Source organism: Mycteria americana, chromosome 3 (assembly GCF_035582795.1).
Source record: "Mycteria americana isolate JAX WOST 10 ecotype Jacksonville Zoo and Gardens chromosome 3, USCA_MyAme_1.0, whole genome shotgun sequence".
In the NCBI taxonomy this organism is placed as follows: Eukaryota; Metazoa; Chordata; class Aves; order Ciconiiformes; family Ciconiidae; genus Mycteria; species Mycteria americana.
In genome coordinates, this window is record NC_134367.1 from 109,358,565 (window position 1) to 109,380,043 (window position 21,479).

The window sequence follows — 21,479 nt, forward strand, 5'->3', positions numbered from 1 at the left end:
GCGGCCGGCCCCGACTCCGACCCCGGCCCCACCCCACTGCACAGCCCACGCCCTAGTGGCCGCCCCTCAGGGCTCACCTCGCCCTCTCCCCTCCCTGCCGCCGGACCTGCCCCGAGGCCGCCTCACGCAGCCCCTGCCCAGCCCTGCCCTGCCCATCCCATCCCGTCCCGTCCCGTCCCGTCCCGTCCCGTCCCGTCCCCACACAGCGTCGCCGCCGACCGACGAGGGCTGCCGACGGCAGCGCCGCTCGCTCCCGCCCGCCCTCCCTTACCTGCACCGGGGCGGCCTGGCCTGGCCTCGCCTCTCCCCTCCCCTCGTCTCCTCTCGTCTCGTCAACACTCGGGGCGCGGCGCAAAGCACCGCCCCAGCCCCGGCAACAAGTCCCGGGAGCCGCGCATGCGTGTCCGGGCCGGGCCGTGCCGGGGCCGGCGGTTTGAGGCCGGCGCGGCGGCCATTGGCCCCCCCGCCTCCTTCCCTCCCGCCCTCACGGGGCAGGCACAGCCCCAAAGGCGGCTGGCTCTGCCCGAGGGGGTATTGCTGCCTTTCGCTTCCCTAGCCTTCTCTTCCAGAGCCTGAAGTGCTTCCCTCAGGGAAGGGACCCCGTAGTAAAATAACCGGGGGAAAGTTGCTGTCATTTTTCTTGCACTGCTGTCCCTTTTCATCTGCCGCCCATACGACATGGCGGTCAGGAGGTGCAGTCACCCGGTTTTATTCAGTGGGGTCTTGTTATAGCACAGGAGGCACTCGGAGCTGGGCTGGGAGCTGGTTTTATTCCCACATGGCGGGGTCAGCAAGAGCTGCTGAGTCGGACGCCTATGCCAGAACTGCCTTTAAATCATCTTGAGCCAAGCTTTCCCTTTGTGCAGTATCGTTAAGATTATATCTATAATGGTTTACAACAGTTATTTTAGAAGTTCATTATCTATGAAAATTTTATGCTGGATCCTAAAGACAAAATCTCTGGTGAAGAACGAAGGATTTCCTAACCGCTCGGTGATTTCTCAATTTTAGTGTGGACTCCAGTGCTCTGGTGTGGAGGAAACCCTTTTCATGCCTCTATGACTCACATCATCCATTAACAAAAAAAATCCCAGATCCAAGCAGAGCTTTTCATAGCAAAAAAGGAAGAAGATATATGAGATTTCAGGAGAGATTTCACAATTCCCCATCTGGTAAAGTGGGCAAGCGTGCATGTGCAAGTGGAGCAGCCCATACACTAAAGTAGCTCTGAAATAAATTAAGCAATAGTAGTAATATGAATGTTCCATGAAATATTGGAAGCCCCTTGCCTCCACACACCTATAAAGAGAGAAATAGCATTCAAATGTTGTAAATTGGAAAAAATGAGACCTAGGGAGTTTAACTTAATGTGTTTATGACAGAGCTGGGATGAGACTGGCTCCCAGCCACACACAAGGATGTCCTGTCCTTTACGGGGGTTACTTGCTTCCAGCTAACAGGCCAGAAACACGGTACGGCAAGGCCGTGCCATCCACCTCTTCTCTACCCTTTAGTGTTTTAGTGTTCCTTCAACAGCCATTTGATACCCAGCATTGCCAACCATCATCATCCTCCTGCGTCTTCATCCTTTGCCCCTGATTGGCATGATTGACCTCAATGAGCAGCAGGCATCTGAGGAAGAAGAAGATTGTGATAATTATGAAAATGTAACTTCAGAGGGAGGCAGGGAGATCACTTGCCTTCAAAGATTTGCACCCTGCTTCCAGTCTTGTGAATGAAGCAGCCAGCGGTGATGTTTCAGAACAGCAGCCCACTCTAAAAACAACCAAAATCATCAGGGTGTTGCAAGGTTCAATCTGATGTTACACTGATCAAAATCTCAGTCATCTGTTGACTTTTATGTTTAAAAGAAATGAGCATCCCAGGTGCCAAGAAGCCAGCATCTCCTCCAGTTGACAGTCCTGCTCCTGCCTCTCCATCTTCAACTCCTGATGTCCCTGCGTATCCAAATTGTGTGTATTACTTACACCCACTATCCTGCTCCCTGCCATTGTATTAATCCACAATTGCTCCGCTTGCTCAAATCCTTGATTGACTTTTCAGGAATACCTGCTCAGTGGAGAGCAGCGTTTGGCTGCACATGTGCTATGTGCCTTCCCCCACGCCACCCCACAAAAAGGGAGAAGTCCCAGTTATCTGCAGTAACTGAGAGACATTTCAAGACAGAATTTCATAATTTATCTAGCAGCTGTGTTGTAGATAATCTGTGATTTTAAATTGGCCGTAACAATTATGTTAGTTAGAAAATGGCATAAAAATTCTCAGCTCAAAGCAGAGTGGTTCAGATTCACTGCTGGAATAAAGAAATTCCACTGTTGTTGAATGATGTTAATTATTTTAGCTTTAAAACGCACTCTCTACTTAGGGCTATGTTGGTGGAAAAGTTGTTTGGCATGAGTGTGGTAGAGCAATTATTCCATCCTGGCTTTTCTGGAATAACTCTTCCTGTGGATAGTTTATTTCAAAACAGGAATTCAAAGTGGAATAGTTATAATCACTTTCTTTTAAATTAAATTTTACTGATGTAGCTGCAGCAGAGTAGACCTAGCATGTAGGTGAAGCCTCAGTGTATGCTTGCAGCTCTTAACACTTCTAGGACCAAAATCTGTTTGGTTGATTTTCTCACTGATTTCCTAAGCTGTTTGTACTCTTCCCTTATTTTTCAAGATTAAGAAGGCCTTGCTCTGGCTAGACTATCTTACTCTGTAGCGTAAAATAGGTGATATTCAGTGATCTTGACATTGTAGTCTTGACATTCTTCTTTCTGAAGACTTTTGCCCAGCTACAAAATAATTTTTCCTTCTCTTTCTCACAAGAATAACATCAAGCTTTTGTCATTTGTTTTTTTTTCTTCCTCTGTCTAGACAGGCTCTTTAGCTAAGTGGTGTGATTTTGTTTATCTCTAATTTCACCAGCAGAGTCACATTTCCCTCCTCCCTACCTCTTGTAAATAGGGTTTTGTTTACCACTGTCTGTTCCTTTGGTGACAAAAGCCACATACTGTCATTAGTTAGCAAACGTTTAATTATGTTGCTAGAGCAGATGGAAATCCAGCCTCAGGACCTAGAGAGCAGGTCAACAGAATTTAAAATTCTTCCATCTTTCTTGTATCTTGCATGCTCCATATCCACTTCAACAGCTCTTTAGCACCAAGTTGAACAAGTGTGCGGGGCATTTACACTTACATGTGTGACTCTTCCCTTACTTTATTAAATGACCTTATGGCTGAAGAACTCTGCTGTCACTTTAGTTTGATTTATCACAGCAGGACTTCCCTTGATGGGTGAACTCCCAACAGGACATCAATAGTCTCTGGACGCGAGTAGCAGGTGGCCTGATGCTTTACCATGCATGCCAACTCTCGCCGTGGTTTCTTCTCTCTGAAGAAACTCATCAGCCCAGCTTGATGTTCCTTACTTATCTGCCTATTCAAATATATCTTAATGGATTTAATTCAGGCTTCTAGCCTGGCAGCCCTTTGCTATCTTTTAATCTGTGCCTTCATCTAGCAATCTGTTTACAAGCCTCAATATACCAAAGGACTTAGTGTGGGCATGATGGAGTCTTCCTTTGAAAGGCCTGAGCATTAATGTGTGTATAATAAAAACAAACAAATAGAAAAATCTAGACAGATACACAGATTTAAATGAACTCTAGTCATAATACAAATAAGCAAGCAGCAAGTGTTCATTTAAATTAACAATTTACAGTTGGTTTCTCTCTATACTTATTAATTATTTTTGTAGTGCTGCTTCTCATTCATAGATAATATGTTGATTTTAAAGGTAGAAACAGCCTTGCATTAAAGTTGGAATGTATATCTATTAATCAAGATAAATGAGTATTATACAAAATATTTAACCAAATATATCTAGCGATATATGATAGAAATTTGCCTTGCTTTTCTTTTACATTTTGTGTCAGATAGGAAATGGAGAATGGGGCATTGGTATTGATGCTTGAGCATGATTAATTTTTCTCATGATCTTCATCAAGTTATATTTGGATGAAAACTGGAATTTTATTCAAATGCACGAGTAACTGCAATCTAAAATAGCAATCCTGAAAAGTATGGGAGAAATGTGCAGAAGAAAAAGTAAGCTTATTACAACATATTTTGCATTTAAACTTGATTTGTGAGATGGTGAATTATTGTCCCTACTTTGTGCTCTGAGCTCATTGTTTTTGATCAACCTGGTTGCGTCTCAAGAGGTGTCCCTGTGAGGGCTCCTAGGCTTCTGTACCGATACCCCAGCTATAGACACTGCCAAACCCAGCCGCAACAACTGTCAAACCTTGCCGTAGACCTGCCTGGGCTAAGGCAGGCCTATGCCTTACCAGGGGGCAATGCATGGACTTCCTCATCACTCACCTGTGAGCAGTGTGAGGTTTTAAACCTCTGTTTTGTGGATAGTTGCAGCTGTGGAGAATCTTTTGCTGATATATAGGATTTTTAGGTTTATTATTAGCTTGTCGAAATGCAACTGCCGTTGATGTGACACACTTTAGTACAAAACTAGGACAAGGTGGACCTGAAACATGGATGACGTCGTTGTTTTGTGAATGTACATATTATCTTAATGCCTATCCGTGCATTAACCATGTGTGTATAGAAGCTGAAGGGAGTTAATGCATAGGTGGCAATAGCACTAACTATAATTAAGGCAGGTCCCTGAGAGAGAGAGGGAGATGGAGAAACCATCTGTCACAATCTGGCCTTTCCCACTGAAGAGGACAGCACCTGGCCACATGACCCATTGGATTTAGATGAATCAGGGAGCAGGTGTATTTGTCACCAGTGTAAAATACCAAACCACTTACAGCTTGTAATATTTTCCTGTTCTTGGGTACAATATATGTTAGTTTTAGCGACCAGTGTCCTCAAGAGCCTCTGTGCTCCATAGCTGCCCTGACAGTACGTAATAACTCTTGTTGCAACAGTACTGGGGTGAGACCTGGACAGACATTAGCATCCTTGCCTTAGGTTCTGCTTTCCCTGGAGCAGAAAGCTGGTTGATTGCTTGTGCAGGAGCCACAAAACGCTCCAGGAGATCCTGCAGTCTCAACCATTGGAGGGTCAAGTCAGCAGGGTTTGCTGGAGCCTTGGATTGAAAGTAAATTTTTGTTAACCAACCTCTCAAATCCTGTTTTTGACCAGAATAGATCAGAAGGGGAAAACTAGTTTTTCCTTTTTTTTTTCCCAATACTACTCAGTTTGACAACTTTCAGCAAATTAGTCATTAAACTGGTTGGTCTGCTTTATCCACTCTCTCTCTGCAAAGAGTCCAGGGAGATCCCCAGCTTTTAGACTTACGAACTGGGTTCCAAGGCCTTGGTGATGACCCTTCCTGGTTCACTGGCTTGACTTCCCTTAAAATGTCAGCATCAAACACACTGCTTGAACATTTATAAATGTAATTTACAATATTTTTATAAAGTGTCAAAAGCTTAAGCCTTAATATACGTGGTTACACTTTAAATAAGTGTATTTTTAAAAAATAAGAATATATTTGAATAGAAATCTGGATTAAATTATTTTTAAAGGACTTTTAAAATTAGTAATATTTTTTTCCCTTGGGCAAGAATTCCCTCTTCCCACTTCTGGATTTACAGATGAAAAAAATTCAGAGTGCAGACTGTGAGGATTTCCAAGAGCTTTGATTTTATTTTAATCTCAGGTTAACTCAAAGCAAACCCAAAGCAGCAGAACTAAGAGTTACACTTTATTAACTTCTGTGTTCTGCCTAAGAGCTTGCACCAAATAATCCTCTCTGTAGATTTGTGTCTCAGCCTTTAGAAATAGGCCTGACCTGTTAAATTCAGATTTTGACTTTGCAAACAGCTGAGAAGGTCCCTGTTACATTTTCCACTGCAGCAGTGACTTGGCTGCTTTGCAGACACATGCCGCAGCAGGCGAGCACGGGGGGCCACTAATGACAGCAGGATGATCCTGGTGAGCCTAAGCAGGGGGTCAGGTGCCAGGTACGCCAGGCGCAAGTGTCCGGGGAGAATTGGTGACAGGATGCAAAGTGGCTTAAGCAGGAAGCCGTGAAGAGCTATCGCAATGGCAAACAGGCATGACCAAGGGCAGTGTGTTTTTTTCCAGCGAGGAAGATCCTGCACCCAGGGCCTGGCTTTACTAGAGCATGACTGGAAATGGTGGGGTGCAGCAGCATCCAACCAGTTCCAAGTGCATGACTGCTGCTCAAGGCACGCTGCAGGCACGTGGGTCCTTGCTGGGCACTTCCTGGCACCTCCACTTTAGGGAAGCAGAAGAGTTGCCTAAATACTGGCCATTCCTTAGCATGTGATCACCTGTTGGACATATTATCACCATACCTTCTGACTTTCCCATTCTCATCCCTCCCTATCCTCTCTTTCATTCCTCTTTCTGTAGTAGTTTATTTCCTCCTCCCATTCATCCTTTCTCATATTTCCTTTTCTGTGATGATTTTATTTTCTCTGAATCACCTTCTTTTATTTCTGTTCCATCTTTCTCCTTTCAAATGTATGCAAAGGTTATAAAGGTATTCCCTTGCATCTCTTCCAGCTGTACTCAGCATGTTTGACATGGGCTCATGAGTGAGACTGTGGCCTGATCTGTGTAAAAAGGGAAAGTAATGTAGCCACTGCAAGCTGAGCTTAAACACGTGGGTGATCTATGGATCAATGGAGAACTTTCTTCCCTGTAAGTAAGCAGTAACAGATGGCAAGAGGGATATCTCTTGTTTTACTAAGATACTTTACGTACAGAGATTGTTAGAGTCTATTGGTGATTAGGGTTTTGTTGATAGAAGCTGTGGTTGGCTGGTGCCTTTGAAAATCAGGTTATTTATTTTGGTGTCTAAATATGGACTTGAAAATTTTGGCCAAGGCAATTTGCTCAAGGTCATCATCCTGACCGAGGGACAGAACTGGAAAGAGAGCCAGTTCTGCTCTCTTCAGCTCTCCCTTCCTATTGATATTCTGTACAGTTTCAGTAAAGCAGATGTTTATATATTCAGATTCAGTAAAGCAGATGTTTATATATTCAGATTGTATATCAGATTATAATGAAGTGAGTGATCAGAATTAATTTGGGAGGAGTTAAAAGCAGGTCCTGCAAAGTGGCACAGCCACTTTGTGGGAGTTTCTGGAGTGAGATGGACTTCAGGGCTGAAGAAAGGGTCCATGTTGCATGGGAGCACCTAGGCAAACTATTCCTGCCTTCACAACATGGTGCACCTTTTCTTTTCCACCCTGTCTGGATCAGTTCCTGCAACTGTACGGGCACAGCTGAGAGAGTAGGTGTAAGCTGGCACTGCTGCAAGCAGAGCCCTGAGATGAGCAGACCTGAGGTTTAAGGCCCAAAATTGCCAACTGCTCTGGGGAACGGCAAGCCAGGTTGATCATAGTTCTTTACACCGTAGTTCCTGTGAAGATTAGAAGGCTTTCATATGCCAATGTAAGACCTTGAACTTATTATTCAAATTATCACAGTGAGAGCGTTTCTCAGAGGACATGAAATTGTGTTAAGAAACCAGTTCCCATCCACTTTCCTTAGGATACAAGACAACTGTGTTCTGTAATTGCTGCTGTTTCTGGATCAGTTTCAAGGCAAGCCCAGGCAATAGTATATATTTTCATGGTCCATTATGAATTGGAGTGTTTTCTTATTTAGGACAGCATGTGTTTTAAGAGTTTACCAGCCTGGGAACATGGTGAAGTCCAGAGGTAAGCTTTCCTACCACAAGGGACTGAGAACAAATCAAGCGGTGCAGCCTCCGAAGAGTTTTAAGAGCCAGTCTTCCAAGTCTGCTGCACATCGTGATTTTCAAATCCCTTCCATTGGATTTGCAGAACCTGAACTTCATTGAAAGCACCATTTTCCTATAGTCTGCCTTTGAGGTGTTCTAACAGATCTGGTCAAACTGAGTAAGTATCTCTAATAATTCCCAGGTCATCTATGTCTCTGCTCTGATTGTAGTAATTATTTCTAGTTTTGTTGTCACAGAGGTAAAATATTCCTCGCTCTATATTAGAATCAAAGCAGAGAAGAGGAACTAGGCAGCCAAGTTTTGCTCAAATTAATGACAAATGGACTCTGAATTCCTTTTTGTGCCTTTGAAAATCTTCTCCATGTGTATGATTTGTCAAAAGACCCTGGATCCTGTACTAGCAACTGCTGAAGCTAACAGCCATGCTGCATAAATAAAACAAATTTTAGTCACCATGTCTTTACTATAGTTATTCAGCCTGGAAAGCTGACAGATACCAGCTTCAAATGCATGGCATTTCCTGCAGAATCTCTTGTTGAATCCAAAATTAAGGTTCAGAAATGCATTTGGTTGCAATGTGGAAATGTTGGCCATTCCTGGATTAATGCTTTTGAATAAGCAAATGGTTAGGTAAGAAAAGAAAAAAAAAAAACCAAACCTACTGAAGTTTGCGTTTCACGCTTCAAGTGACCTGGCCAAGTGTGGCTAGGTTCCCTTTTAAAATCAAATGACCATGATGCATCTCCCAGGGTCCTGTAGTATGAATGCTAAAAGGATTAAAACTAGGCAGGTCACACAGCTTTATTTTACTCTTTACAAGGGCCATGTTAAATCCAAGACTTTATACCCCTTGTTTACATAGATATGAGTACATGGCAGGAAATTACATAATTTAACCTGCGCCATGAAGTAAAATACCTCTTTGTGTTCTGTTTTGGAGTAAAATACACAAGGAACCGTATTTTCTCCAGTTCTTTCCTACTGAAGTCTTTTTCATTAAAAAGTAATAACATACCAAAAAATTTACAAAAGCAATACAATGATGATATTTAAGTAAAAACAGCTTTGTAGAAACTGCTTGAGTAGAAGCAGTCTATCCACACACCCTCCTTTCTGAACATTGCAGCATTTTTTGAAGGCAAAAGAAAATTAGGGGGCTGTTTTGATATTGTTATTACACAATTCTCAAAGGTGTAACAAGGTACCCAATCTAGATAGAAGGGGAATGAAATGGGCAGGATAAATAATAAATCAGCATAAATACTAAACAGGTCAGTAGGTTTTAAAAAACGAGTTAATATTAATGATTTGTAATTTTATTAACAGATCTGAAATCTTTTAAAATGCATTTCAAATACTCTATAGACCTTTAAGACCATTCTCAGAAAAGATGGCAGAACTCTGAAGACAAAGATATCTGCAAAGTTCGATGCAATGTTCACAGCCAGTTAAGCCCAGCTCTTTCTGATTAAAAAGAATGAACATTAAGCATTGGGATGAGGGATTACAGTCTGATCCAGATCGTCATTTCCAAGAAGATTGTTTTGTACCTCTTGAATCTCCTGCCCCCCCAGAAGCCTCTCAGACATCCTGCCCCAGTATCAGCCCAGCTCACCCAGAGCTCAGGCAGGCAGGCCTGGTGGTGTTGCTGGACCAGCTCAGAATTCCACTTCATCATCCTTTTGATCATGACACTAGTGTGCTGTTAACATCAAGGAAAAAAGCCATGTGCAAGTAATTATTTTGAAGCTGAATACATCTAAGTTCCATGGTGTAAAACCAATAGCCCCAAAGTCACTGTAGCAGCAGATGTTACAGATGGAAGACAACTATATAAGTATTTTAGCTCATTTTCCTGCTGTTGCAGGTATCTTTTTTCCAATCAATACATTTGCTAAGGCACTGCCCAAGTTAATTTTAAATATCTTAGTGAGGACTAATGGAAGCCTTTGGGCAGTTACTCTGCACTCCATCTGATGTACCAAATTAGAGAAGTCTGAAGTATTTATCGATTCAATCCTGTCATCTCTGTGCATGTTATGACTTAATTTTGTCTTCTACAATCTTGAACTGGTTTTTGTAATTTTCCGTGCAAGGAACAGCCCTTTTTCTTTTTTGCACTACACTAACAAATTACTATTTGCATGACAGCTCACAATGCTTAGCAGAAGAGGTTCCTTTTAGATCTCACTCATCTTGGCCTTTCATCTTTATTTTTCTCCTGCAGAAAAAAAGCATCTTCCAGCAAAGTTAGTAATGCAAATTATTCAACTTTCATTAACATGTAGTTCATAATCTTTCTGCCTTTGCACCTTCTCCTGGTTACGGCAATAAATTACAGCTGCTACAATACAGTGTTATTCTTTATTTATCTGAGTTGGGAAAAAGTGATTAGTTTTCTCTTTTTCTTAGCAAAAGAGGAAAGTCTGTTCACTGAAGCAAAAGTTACTGGAGTTGAAATTAACTGGAGAAAATACAATCCATAATTAAGCCAGGCTACTCACTGCCACAGATGCAATATGAATAGTATTCCAAGTGTATTAGCCTGACAGGAAAATGGGAGCCACTTGCTACACAAACTTGGCACAGAATCTGTAAGGGCTATGGGACATAGAATCGTTTAGGTTGGAAAAGACCTTTAAGATCATCAAGTCCAACCGTTAACCTAGTACTGCCAAGTCCACCACTAAACCATGTCCCAGAGCACCACATCTACACACCTTTTAAATACCTCCAGGGATGGGGACTCCACCACTTCCCTGGGCAGCCTGTTCCAATGCTTGACAACCCTTTCGGTGAAGAAATTTTTCCTCGTATCCAGTCTAAACCTCCCCTGGTGCAACTTGAGGCCATTTCCTCTTGTCCTATCACTTGTTACCTGGGAGAAGAGACCGACCCCCACCTCTCTACAACCTCCTTCCAGGCAGTTGTAGAGAGCCATAAGGTCTCCCCTCAGCCTCCTTTTCTCCAGGCTAAACAACCCCAGTTCCCTCAGCCACTCCTCACAAGCCCTGTGCTCCAGACCCTTCACCAGCTTCGTTGCCCTTCTCTGGACACGCTCCAGCCCCTCAATGTCTCTCTTGTAGTGGGGGGCCCAAAACTGAACACAGTATTCGAGGTGCGGCCTCACCAGTGCTGAGTACAGGGGGACAATCACTTCCCTACTCCTGCTGGCCACACTATTTCTGATACAAGCCAGGATGCCATTGGCCTTGTTGGCCACCTGGGCACAGTGCTGGCTCATATTGGTGGACATGCACCAAACTTTCAGAAGTCCATAGAGCTGTTTGGCCTGAAAGCTGTGTTGACACGGAGCCCAGCTCTCTTGATAGCACCATGTGCATTAAAACCTTCAGCTGCCACGTTTTGCTCCAGCGTGCCCGACGCCTCCCTCGCACACGTTCCCTTCTGCTGGACAGACGTGCTCTGGGGCAGGCAGCTGAGGGGGTCGCACGCTGAGCCCTCACGGTGACATTTGCTGGAGCACGTTTGTTAAAGCCCAACTCGGTAGCAAGCACTGCCAAGGGCAGGGAGAGCCTGTGCAGCCTCTCAGAGCCTCGCCGGCCCTGCCTGGCCCGGAGGTGGGCTGTCACGGGCATCACCAAGGCAGGAAAAACATACTCTTAAAAAAAGCTGATAAACTTTTACAGTGCAAACACGCAGCTGCAAAGAGAAAAAAAAAGCAGCATTTTAACTAGGCAGATAAATGGGCTCTTATTAGAAAATTAAGTGATGCTCCTACAAAATACAGCTATTTCTCACAATGGGGACATTCCTTAATGAAGTGGACTGTGGTGTAAAGCAAGCAATTTAGGACCGTATGCTTATTTATCTGATTCAACAGCATTTGCTAAATGTCAGCGTTTTTGCTAGCAGCCTTTTCTGTAGCCATCAGAGTGGTAACAAATCCTGCTTCCCCAGCTACAAACAAGGCACAGACTAGGACGGTGGGGAGGCTGCTGAGGGGACAGAAAAAGCTGTATTTAAACAGTTGTGTTTGCTTTTCTGTAAAAAAAAATATCTTGGAGATCCCTTTTCTGCCAGAACACTGGCACTTTGCAAATGCTGCCAACACAAACCCTGCGAGCAAGGCAGCTGACATCAGCTGACCAAGGACATGGTAGGACTTTGGACATTTTATCCATTCCTCTGCAAACAGGCAGCCTTTTGTCTGGGCCATTTGACCAAAACAAGCCCATGAGTAAAAGCAGAAGCCTGCCTATGGAAGGCATGCTTAAGTTGATGCAATCTAGGATACACAGCACCAGAAGTTACGTGAACTGAGCTCAAGATCAAACTAGGTTTGCAATATGTCTCTCAAATAAAATGGGGTTTTTACTATACTGGATACATTGGGGAACATTATCCCTGTTGCTGCCTGGGGCTTCACTACCCAGCATTTGTGAGAGGAACCCAAGAGGACATGGGATCTGTAAGATATTTCCATTGGAGATGGGCAGTTCAGTCTGGCCTACACTGGTGATAAGGAGAAGTGGGCTCACGTCCTTGCCTAGATTAAATGAATGGGATAATTTCTGTATAGCTCGAGCAGATGATTGTTTGCACCACAAAACTTGTTACTGAAACAGGCTCCTTAGCTGGCAGGCAGCGTAAACGTTGGGGACTGAGGCTGTGGTTGCAGTGTCTTTGGTGTGAGATCTGTGCGCTATCAGGTCAGGGTAAACATGGTTCAGCTCAGACATGGGACACAAAGTTATATTTCCCAAAGTTGTATTAGCCAGAGTTCACAATACGGACGTAAAGTCTGTTTTACGCATTTATGCTCACTGGGGGGGGGATGCATGGAAATGCGTAGGTAAGGACAGGTAAGTCAGGCAGTACCTGATCGAGCACAAAGCCTTCTGGCACAAAAATTAACACAGCCAAATTTTTGGAACAAATCAGAACCAGCAGAAAGCATTTGGTGCAGATCAACAGTCTGCAGTTGAGTGGCTCTGCTGTTTTCAGTCTGGCCCTGGGAGCCAGATAAAAGCTGGATGTCTTGTGTTATCAGGCCATACCGTATGAAACTTTTTCATGCCAGCTTCTTGCAGAGCAGGCTGAGGCCGTGGGGAGCACACATGCAAACTCCCTGTGAGCTATAGCAGCCCCACAGAAGTCCTGGGTGCTGTTATTCTGGCTCTGTACACTGAGCTATTCATGCCCTTATGAAAGAGTAGCTGTCTCTAGAGGTAGAGGAGGTCGGAAAGCCACCACCCTGGCAAGATAGCTTCCCAGTATCTTTCAGCAGGCATATGCCATTTTCAAGGAACAAGTATAGTACAAATCAGAGCATTTCTAGACCAGGCCGGTGGCTGGTGGTCTTTGGAGCTAAAGTGGCAAAAAAAGGTGATAATAACTCTGTGGCCTGCTCACTTGCTCTTTGTGCCCAAGGAATTTCTCGAAGTTCTCAAAGGTCTTGTCTCTGTGGAATAACAGAGTCTTATCGAGGAATTACGACTAGTCATTTTGCATCGTCCCTGGAGCCACACGGGGCGGAGGGAGTGAGGCATACCTTGCCCTTCTCTCCTTGCGTAAAGGCAACATCAGCGTACAGGGCTGCCTCTCTGGCGGGGGGACGAGTGTTGCGCTGTGCTTGCACCGAGGGCAGGCTAAGCCACGAGCCCGGCGAATGCTGTCTCCTGCTCTCGGTGACACCTCGCTCCCGTCCTGTGCTGAAGGTGCTGCGCAGCTTGAGAGATGGGAAATGGAAAAGCTTTTTGCCTCGGTCACCGTTTAGAAATTAGGCATAAACCCAGATTGAGTGAAATCGAGCTGCTGTCTGCTGGCAGTGGGGTGGCTTTCCAGTGGTGGGCTCCACGCTCGCTGTCTGGACTTGTTTGGCACAGGGCCGGTCCCTGCAGAGGAACAGGGGTCCCACCACCAGCACAGACTGTGCCAGTCAAGGAGGAAGCCAAAGATGCCTGTGAAATCCCACTTAGAGGTGTGTAGCCTGGGTTTAAAATGCTGGTGGGAATATTAAGTTTGAAGCACTGGCTGGTGGCTGTTGGGGTGTGTTGGTGAGACAGCACGAGAAGGGCATGCCTTCATGCATAGCCTGCAGTTTATTTCCACTTTTGAAACCCCTGACCCAGCACTTCACATGACCAGCTTATTCTGCTGTGGTTGTTAGCTATGTGAAACTTGGTGTGCTTAAGACTGAAGAAGGATATGAGACAGAACTTCTACTTGAATTATTTTTTAACTTGGCAAGTTTATACCTGCATCTTAGCCACTACTATTTTTACTTCCACACTCCTAGATTCAAAAGACCCTGACTTTGGGGAAAAACAGACCAAAATCTACATAGGGATGTGCTCCCATCTCTGTACGACAAGCCTGTTGCACAAATCAGGGCATTTCTTGGAGCACACAAAAATTGTTGCCTTTCACGTCACTCAAGCAAAGGCTGTTCTAATATGGGCCCGATTGTAGTACAAAGTAATTATGTCCATGGAAATTAAAATCTTGAACAATTAAATATTCAGATCCTCACTGACATACTGCAAATACATTTGAAACATTCTTGTTTCCCAGGATAAAAGCTACATAATTAGGCTAAGCCTTTCACACTTTCTCTTTGAACCCATTGGATTTATTTACCAAAAGTCATTGCATACATATGCCCAGCAAATGTCTTAGAGAACTGTTTGTAACTAAATTAAAAGCTTAAATACAGAGATTCTCTCTTCACTAAGAGCTGACTTTTATTAAAACTGTGAGTTGCTCATACTTCATCCCTTGCAGCCTCTTTAAATCCTCTGTTTGACATTTTGAATGTGCCGTGCAGGTTCTAATACACATTACACAAAAAGAGCTATTATAAAATTCCTGACTTTTTCTTGTTTGCATGACAAAGGGGGAATGGCAAATCCTCCAATTGGACCAGATAATCACTCTCCTGTGAAAAGCCTACAATCCACATCCTCTGTTTTCTTCTTAGCAGAGCTTCAACTGTGTTTGGTCAATAATTTTATTTTCCATGTGAAGCCCATAAATCACCTTCCAATACGCACTGGACAGTGAAGAGTCCTGGTAGAGCAGACATCAACCGCAGGAGAAAGCACATCCGGATCCAGGAAAGCTGGGTGCTGCTGGAGCAATCAGGCATTTCCAGTTCATGTTATCGTGGTTTTTTGAAGAGCCCTCGCTACACAGTAGGACCACTCTCCAGAGCGAAGACTAATTGGATGGATAAAGGTTTACAGGATCAGGTCTTCTGACATGAGGGACCATTACAAATCCGTGAACTGCAGTTTTATCCAGGTGACTGTCACGATATAAACATAACAAATTCACTGCTGGAATTGAGTTAGCCAACACTTTAAATAAAGCGTATCTGAAGGAAACTTTGTCAGGCACCTGAACATTGCTTAGATACAGTTTGCGACCCAAGCCTCCAAAGCGGTTCATTGCGTGACTGCGTTTGTCCCCTCCCATGAGAATCAGTAACGTGCCGTTTAGCTGGGGAGGCAGTCCGGAGGGAACAGCCGGGCGTACGGGGCCTTCCTAAGGGGCTGAGAGGGTCACAAAGATTTCAGCAAAAAAACCCCTTCCCTCCTCTTATTCGCAAGAGCAGGAGTTTTTCACATGAGTTGAAGCTGAGGCAGTCAAATGAAGTGGATATTTTTCACTGCTCTTTGTGTCTTGGGAATGAATGTAACAGAAAATATTGATTCGTTCAGAGAAAGATGCTACACAAAGGGAAAGATTAAAGAATGTACTGCCTTGGGCCATGCACAGGCTGTTAGGTTGTAGTCTATGTTTCCATTTTAGCCTTAAAACTCAATTCAACTAAATAAGGTGCCCCTTCAACATCTAATGGAGGCTTTATCATGTTTAAGGAGACAAGTTTCTCGAAAGGTTATAAAGACAAAATGAGCAGTGACAGAAGTGTTTAGTCAGGCTCTTTCAGACGGCTTTGTTGCCTTCCTCTGCGTACAAAACAGGCTGCCTCGGCTGACGCTTGTTATAATGAGGGATGAACCACAACGGGGTGCTTTTGTACAAGTTCATTACATCGGGTCCTCCAGCCAGACTTTTCTCAGGGCACACCATTCAGCCTGGACGTTGGATAAAACTGGACCAATTTAAAATCATTTACAAAGACATATAGAATCCACAGAACTTTTGATGCTGAGGACATTTGTATGTATGCTCAGGCATGTTACTGCTGGAGAGGATGAGAATCTGCCCCAAGTGCCATGCTCCTTCACACTTTTATCGATCACATTTTATTTTATTCAATTCACTTCTCCTGGGATTGGTTTCAAAAATAGACTCCTGCATCTTATGCCAGCAACGGCCAGGGGAGCAAAGGATGTGAACTTCAAGTTTAAAGGTTGACTTCAAGGCAAACATCCAACCCTCCCCCCAGCCTCCAGGTCGGCTTCGCTCTCCAGAGACCGCTCCTGTTGTGGTTGTTAATAGCGTTCAAAATACCAATAGTCTTCATCCGTGTTGTGGAAAAGCAGAGTGGTTTCTCATGTTCACTGAAAGGTGATCTGCCTTTATATAAAGCCGCCTTCTTTGAAGCACAAGTATTATGAAACCTACAGGAATCCATGAAGAGTGATGGGACATTTTTCTAAAATGTCAGGCCTGTACATCTTCCACCTTCTGTGATTCAGAAGGAGCGTAAAAGGCCATAAACCATTCAGCTGCTGTGATTCACTGCCCTAATTCATACGCTTGATACAAATATTCAGAGATCAAAGCAGTACCTACCCCCCAAAAAAAGATTTTCAATGATTTTTTAATGCTCGCCATAAAGATGGACTTCCAGCTAAAGCATTATTCTCCTGACTGATTTTGGATATTTTAGGTAGCAAGTTCCCTGTGGTAAAGATTGACTCTTCCTTTAAGAATCGTATGGTGCGGTACATAAAGCAATGTACTCTGCAGATGTGTTTCCTCCCTGACCTAGGCTGAGCATGAGACACTGATCACTCAGGGGTTTTCTGGGCAAAAGTTTACAGGGAATTAAAAAAGGATGGAAACTTCTTTCCCGTGAAGGAATCTGGAAGCTCCCCTAAACCTTCTTGTATTAACTTTGCAGTAGATGAAGGTGTTAAACTGGCATGTGTCTATCGACGGGGGAGTGATCCTTTTAAGTCCTCTGCTTCGTCCCCACTTGTGGAATTTGTTGTGCCAGTGGGACGAGGCTGGCTATAAAACCCCGGCGCGGGGGACCTCCGTCCCGCTCAGGCAGCCTGCCACCACATCTCTGCTGAGAGCAGCCCCGGGGAGATCCCCCCTTCATCTCTGCCGGGCAGGCAGCTGCTTCGCCGACGGAGGAGGATGGACATGAGGTTCGCCCAGATGCTCTGCGTGCTCTGCCTGGTCATCACGGTCCGAGCGTTTACCCGGGAAGGGTTCAAGGAGGTGTTGCTGAAGCAGCTGGGGCTCTCTGAGGTCCCTAAACTTCATAAGAGAGACTTGGTGGATCTGGTTATCCCAGACCACGTAAAGAACAAATACATCTCCATGCTGAAGCGCCACAGGGTGAAGCGCCGAGCTTTGCCAAGCCTGGCCGGCATCCTCAGGGGGATCCCTGGCAACGCAGGTAACGTTTCTGCTGTCGCTGTCGGGAGCTCACAAGCACTGTGCCGCTGCCAGGGGAAGCCGCCCACCCTCGCCCCGCCGGCCGCAGGACGGGCAGAGGCGAACCCACGGGGGGAATGAGGTTTGGGTCTGGCTCCAAACCTGAGCTGGGTGGAAGATGTGCGTGTAACAGCATCTGAAAGATGAACATGCACTAGTAACTCCTTGCACCCGGAGAGGGGGTCCCACGGTCCTGGCAAAGGGCAGGCTGCTGCCGGAGCCTTGGTACCCAGGCAACATCTTGGGCAGGTGGAAAAACGATGTAAAAAAAAAAAAAAAGAAAAAGTCGGTAGAAAGTGCAGACCTTGCAGGTTTTGGGTCAAAACTCCAGAAAGTCCTCTAATAGGAATCACACCTCTTTGAGGATGTTTCACTCTCCCCCGTCTTTTTTTTTTTTTTTTTTTTTTTTTGTCTGGGAAAAATATCAAGGAGGAAATCAGCCGTACGGACGCAACGGTGCCTGTGCAAGGACGCTTAGAGCTTGTTTCACTTTCAAAAGACCTACATAGCACCCTGCGCAGCAAGTGAAAACACTTTTTCATTGCAAGTGGTGCAGTTTCCTGCTTTCACGCCCAGCGCTGGCACAGAGAGAGGCGCGCCTTTTGGGGTTTGCTCAATTTGGGGTCAAATTATATAGGAGATTTCTTTCCTCTAGGTTGCAGAGACTCAGACATAGGAGAAGAATTAGGGCATTTGCAAGACATTGATTCAAGTATGCATTAGAAAAGGTGTGTTTAGTGGCTGTCTCTGCCACAAAGGCTCGATGTGGGAGCGTGGAAGGAGTGTGTTGTGATGATAATTGTGGACGAAGTGTGGGGGCTTTGCTCACCAGGATGGCAATGACAGGCTGTCTTTTTTGTTCCCAACGTGCACAGGCATGGCAGGAGAAGTCCTCTACTCTGACACCACCACACGCCAGAACCTGATCTTTGACATGGAGGGCAGAATACCTAAAAACAGCGAAGTGACAATGGCTGAACTGAAACTCTTCAAGAAGCCTCTGGACAGAGCAAACCTGCCTGCCAAGCAGTCTCACAGGCCCGTCTCCAACGCCAGAGTCAGCGTGTACTGGGTGCAACGGCAGCACGATGGTACCAACAGGACCTCCCTGATAGACTCCAGGTAGGAAAGGAACCTCTCCTGAAGGCAGGACGCTAGTTACGGGGTATGGGTCCTCTGGGCTGGGTTCGGGTGCCGTGTGTTTGTGCCTCCGGTCAGTCTGATGGGGTTACGTCTGTAGAATCAGGCTCTATAGCCTCTAAACCCAGAATGAGTTCATAAGAGCAGATGTTGGGTTAAGCCTGCAATATATGATGATTCATTGAAATAATCTGTTTCTGTGTCAAACGATGCCGTGTACTGCTAGGTCTTCCCCTCTAAAACCCTCCACCTGGTTCACTTCTCTCTCACTCTCTAACTCACATGGGTTACTAGCTGCTGGTATTCTTTCCATTGGCCATTTCATTAGCTGGTTTAAATAAGTAAATTATGCAAAAAGCATCTGATTCTGTAGCCTTGAGCTCTGTGGAAGGTCTACATCCCTTGAAGGCAGAATTAGACATCAAACAAATTTTCTGGGTGGGTAGAAACTTATGGCCTTAATACAGCTAGGACAGGAGCAGGTGGGAGTAGTGGTGTTTACCAGGCTGTCGTCACTAATACTGAGGCTGCCTACAATCCTGCACCGCCATATTTCTGTATGAGTGTGCGTGAATACATTGACATGAGCATGCACAAGGGGTTTTATTTAGCCCTTCAGTGTCTGCTAGATCTGCATGCTTCTTTTTGAGGTGTGAGTTAATTGCCATGGGTGCTTGCCCAGAGCGCTCAGCAAAAATTATTGTGTAATCAAGGCACGTGACAATCTACGGGAAGCAAATCATTCTGCTGTAACAACAGTGCTGCGAGCCTGGGCTTCATCTGATGGGCTTTTCTCTAATGCCGAGCCCCTGTCTCACAGGCTGGTTCCCATACGAGAGTCGGGCTGGAAGAACTTCGACGTGACACAGGCCGTGCGTTACTGGCTGCGAAACAAGAGGCGGGAGCCAATGTTTCTGGAGGTCTGGATTGAAGGAGAAAGGGTAGGCAGCCATGCCTCAGAAATGGCCAAAGCCGTGCATTTCACCTCTCAGGACCCCAAGGATAAAGCCCTAGGCAAACCTGAACTGGTGCTTTACACCCTCGACTTGGAAGACTATGGGTACGTATGAAACCTAAATCTGTACTGTCTCCGGAGTAACTTTGCCCCTGAATTATTGTACTGTGTGTGCCGACCCAGGGCATGCAGCTCTTGCCCTCGCAAGTAAACTGCTGTGAACAGAGGGGTTAGAAAGTTGCTGCTGAATCACACCTCTCCTCTTCCCATATTTGTTGCCTGAATATTCAAGCGAAACCCAAGCGTGGTCCAGGTTTCACGTCTCAGGGCCCGCCTGTGCTGTCAACAGGGGAGATTACTTCTCCCACCTTCCTGGTTCCCAGTTACAGCATCAGTTCTTGTTTCTCCCTTGGCGTGCAGGGGCCCCGGGGATTGCAAGGAGGAGGTGGTGGCGGGGAAGTCCACCTGCTGCCGGCAGAAACACTACATCAACTTCCGCGAGCTCACCTGGACGCAGTACTGGATCATCGAGCCGGCAGGGTACCAGGCTTACCGGTGCTCGGGGGGCTGCCTGCAGCCCCCCAGCCCACTGTGGCACTTCAGCTACGGGGAGCGCGCCTGTGCCGTGGTGGAGAGCTCCCCGCTCCCCATGATGTACCTCGTCAAGAGGGGCAACCGCACCGAGATTGAAGCAGCTGAGTTTCCCAACATGATCGTTGAGAAGTGCAGCTGCGTTACAGATGGCATGGCGCTGGTGTGAGACGCGGGCGGCCAGCCGGGGACCCGCAGATCTCACGGGGAGAGTGGGATGTCACCTGGTCCCCCGATTCCCCGCAGCCCTGCCCAGAGCCACCCTGGTCCCCAGCCCTGGGGCTGGCGATAAAGGTCTGGGGGACCCCCAAATACCCGCCTGCAAGGGTTGGCAGCGGCTGGGGCTGCGGCTCTCCCACGCGCCCCACTACCCTGCAGAGAGGGTGCACTTAAAGGGCTCAGAGGAGCATTTGTCTTCACACATACCTATGTGAGGGGTACCTATGGAGCCTAACGCTTCTCAAGGCCCCCTTGATGCTAGCCAAATTTCATTGAATTTGATGGAGCTGCGTCCAATTTATTTTAGTCCCCACCCTGGGAGTACTGCAAACAGCTACAGGCAAAGGAGGAGCGATCGCCGCCAGGTGAAGAAGTAACGCGTGGGTTCAGCTTTTCATTCTTAGACTCACGGCATTTCAAAAGTTGTGGTCCTTCTCTGTCCGGGTCATGTTTATGGTGAATTGTAGAGCAGAAGCACTTACATGTATATATTGTATACACACATACACATGTGTACATATATATAGTATATGAATATATGTATGTATTGTCTCCATACATATTGGATGTATACATATTGTCTCCATACATACATATATGTACATAAAATATTGTCTAGAGCTCAAAGGAACATGTATATGTGCGTATGTGTCGTATGCATATATACATATAAATACATGTACATAAAATATTGTCTGGAACTCAAAGGAGTATATTTTTGGCCCCAGTTTTAGGCAGAATTTAGAGTCCTGAAGTCAATGGGAATCTTAGGACTTAGGTTTGCTCGCATGAGTAACAGTTTGTAGAATCAGGCCCTTATTTTTCTGGTTGTGTATTACAGTTATTTCAATGTAGGGATATTTCCCAAGTTTTGTGTGCTTTCAAACTCAAGGAAAAAATAAAATACAATTCTTAAAGTAGCCATGTGTTTGCTTATATTTATTCTTTGGTCTAAAAGTGGAGGGAAAAAAATCTGTCATATTTCTGAACGTACCCCAGTGCCCAGCTCCTATAAACACACACCCAGTAAGAGCTCTTCTCGGCTACCTGTATGATCCTGCCTGCTGCTGGTGAAGTTTATCTACCCAAGCAGGGACTGGGACTGGGCTGAATCGGCAGGTGGAGCAGAGCCCACACTGCCAGCACTTCTCCCTGAGCTGCCGAGGAGTTTAAGCTGACACTTTCTTAAAGAG

The 21,479-nt window shown here is 45.5% G+C and overlaps 1 protein-coding gene across 1 annotated transcript; it reads left to right on the top strand.

Annotated features, from left to right (window-relative positions):
• The first annotated feature begins 17,078 nt into the window (after positions 1-17,078).
• On the top strand, positions 17,079-20,236 carry LOC142407813 (left-right determination factor 2-like). The gene is made up of 4 exons (XM_075497432.1): positions 17,079-17,343; positions 18,269-18,503; positions 19,342-19,581; positions 19,897-20,236. Exons 1-4 carry the CDS (start codon positions 17,079-17,081, stop codon positions 20,234-20,236), a joined length of 1,080 nt encoding a protein of 359 aa, XP_075353547.1.
• Positions 20,237-21,479: the final 1,243 nt, after the last annotated feature.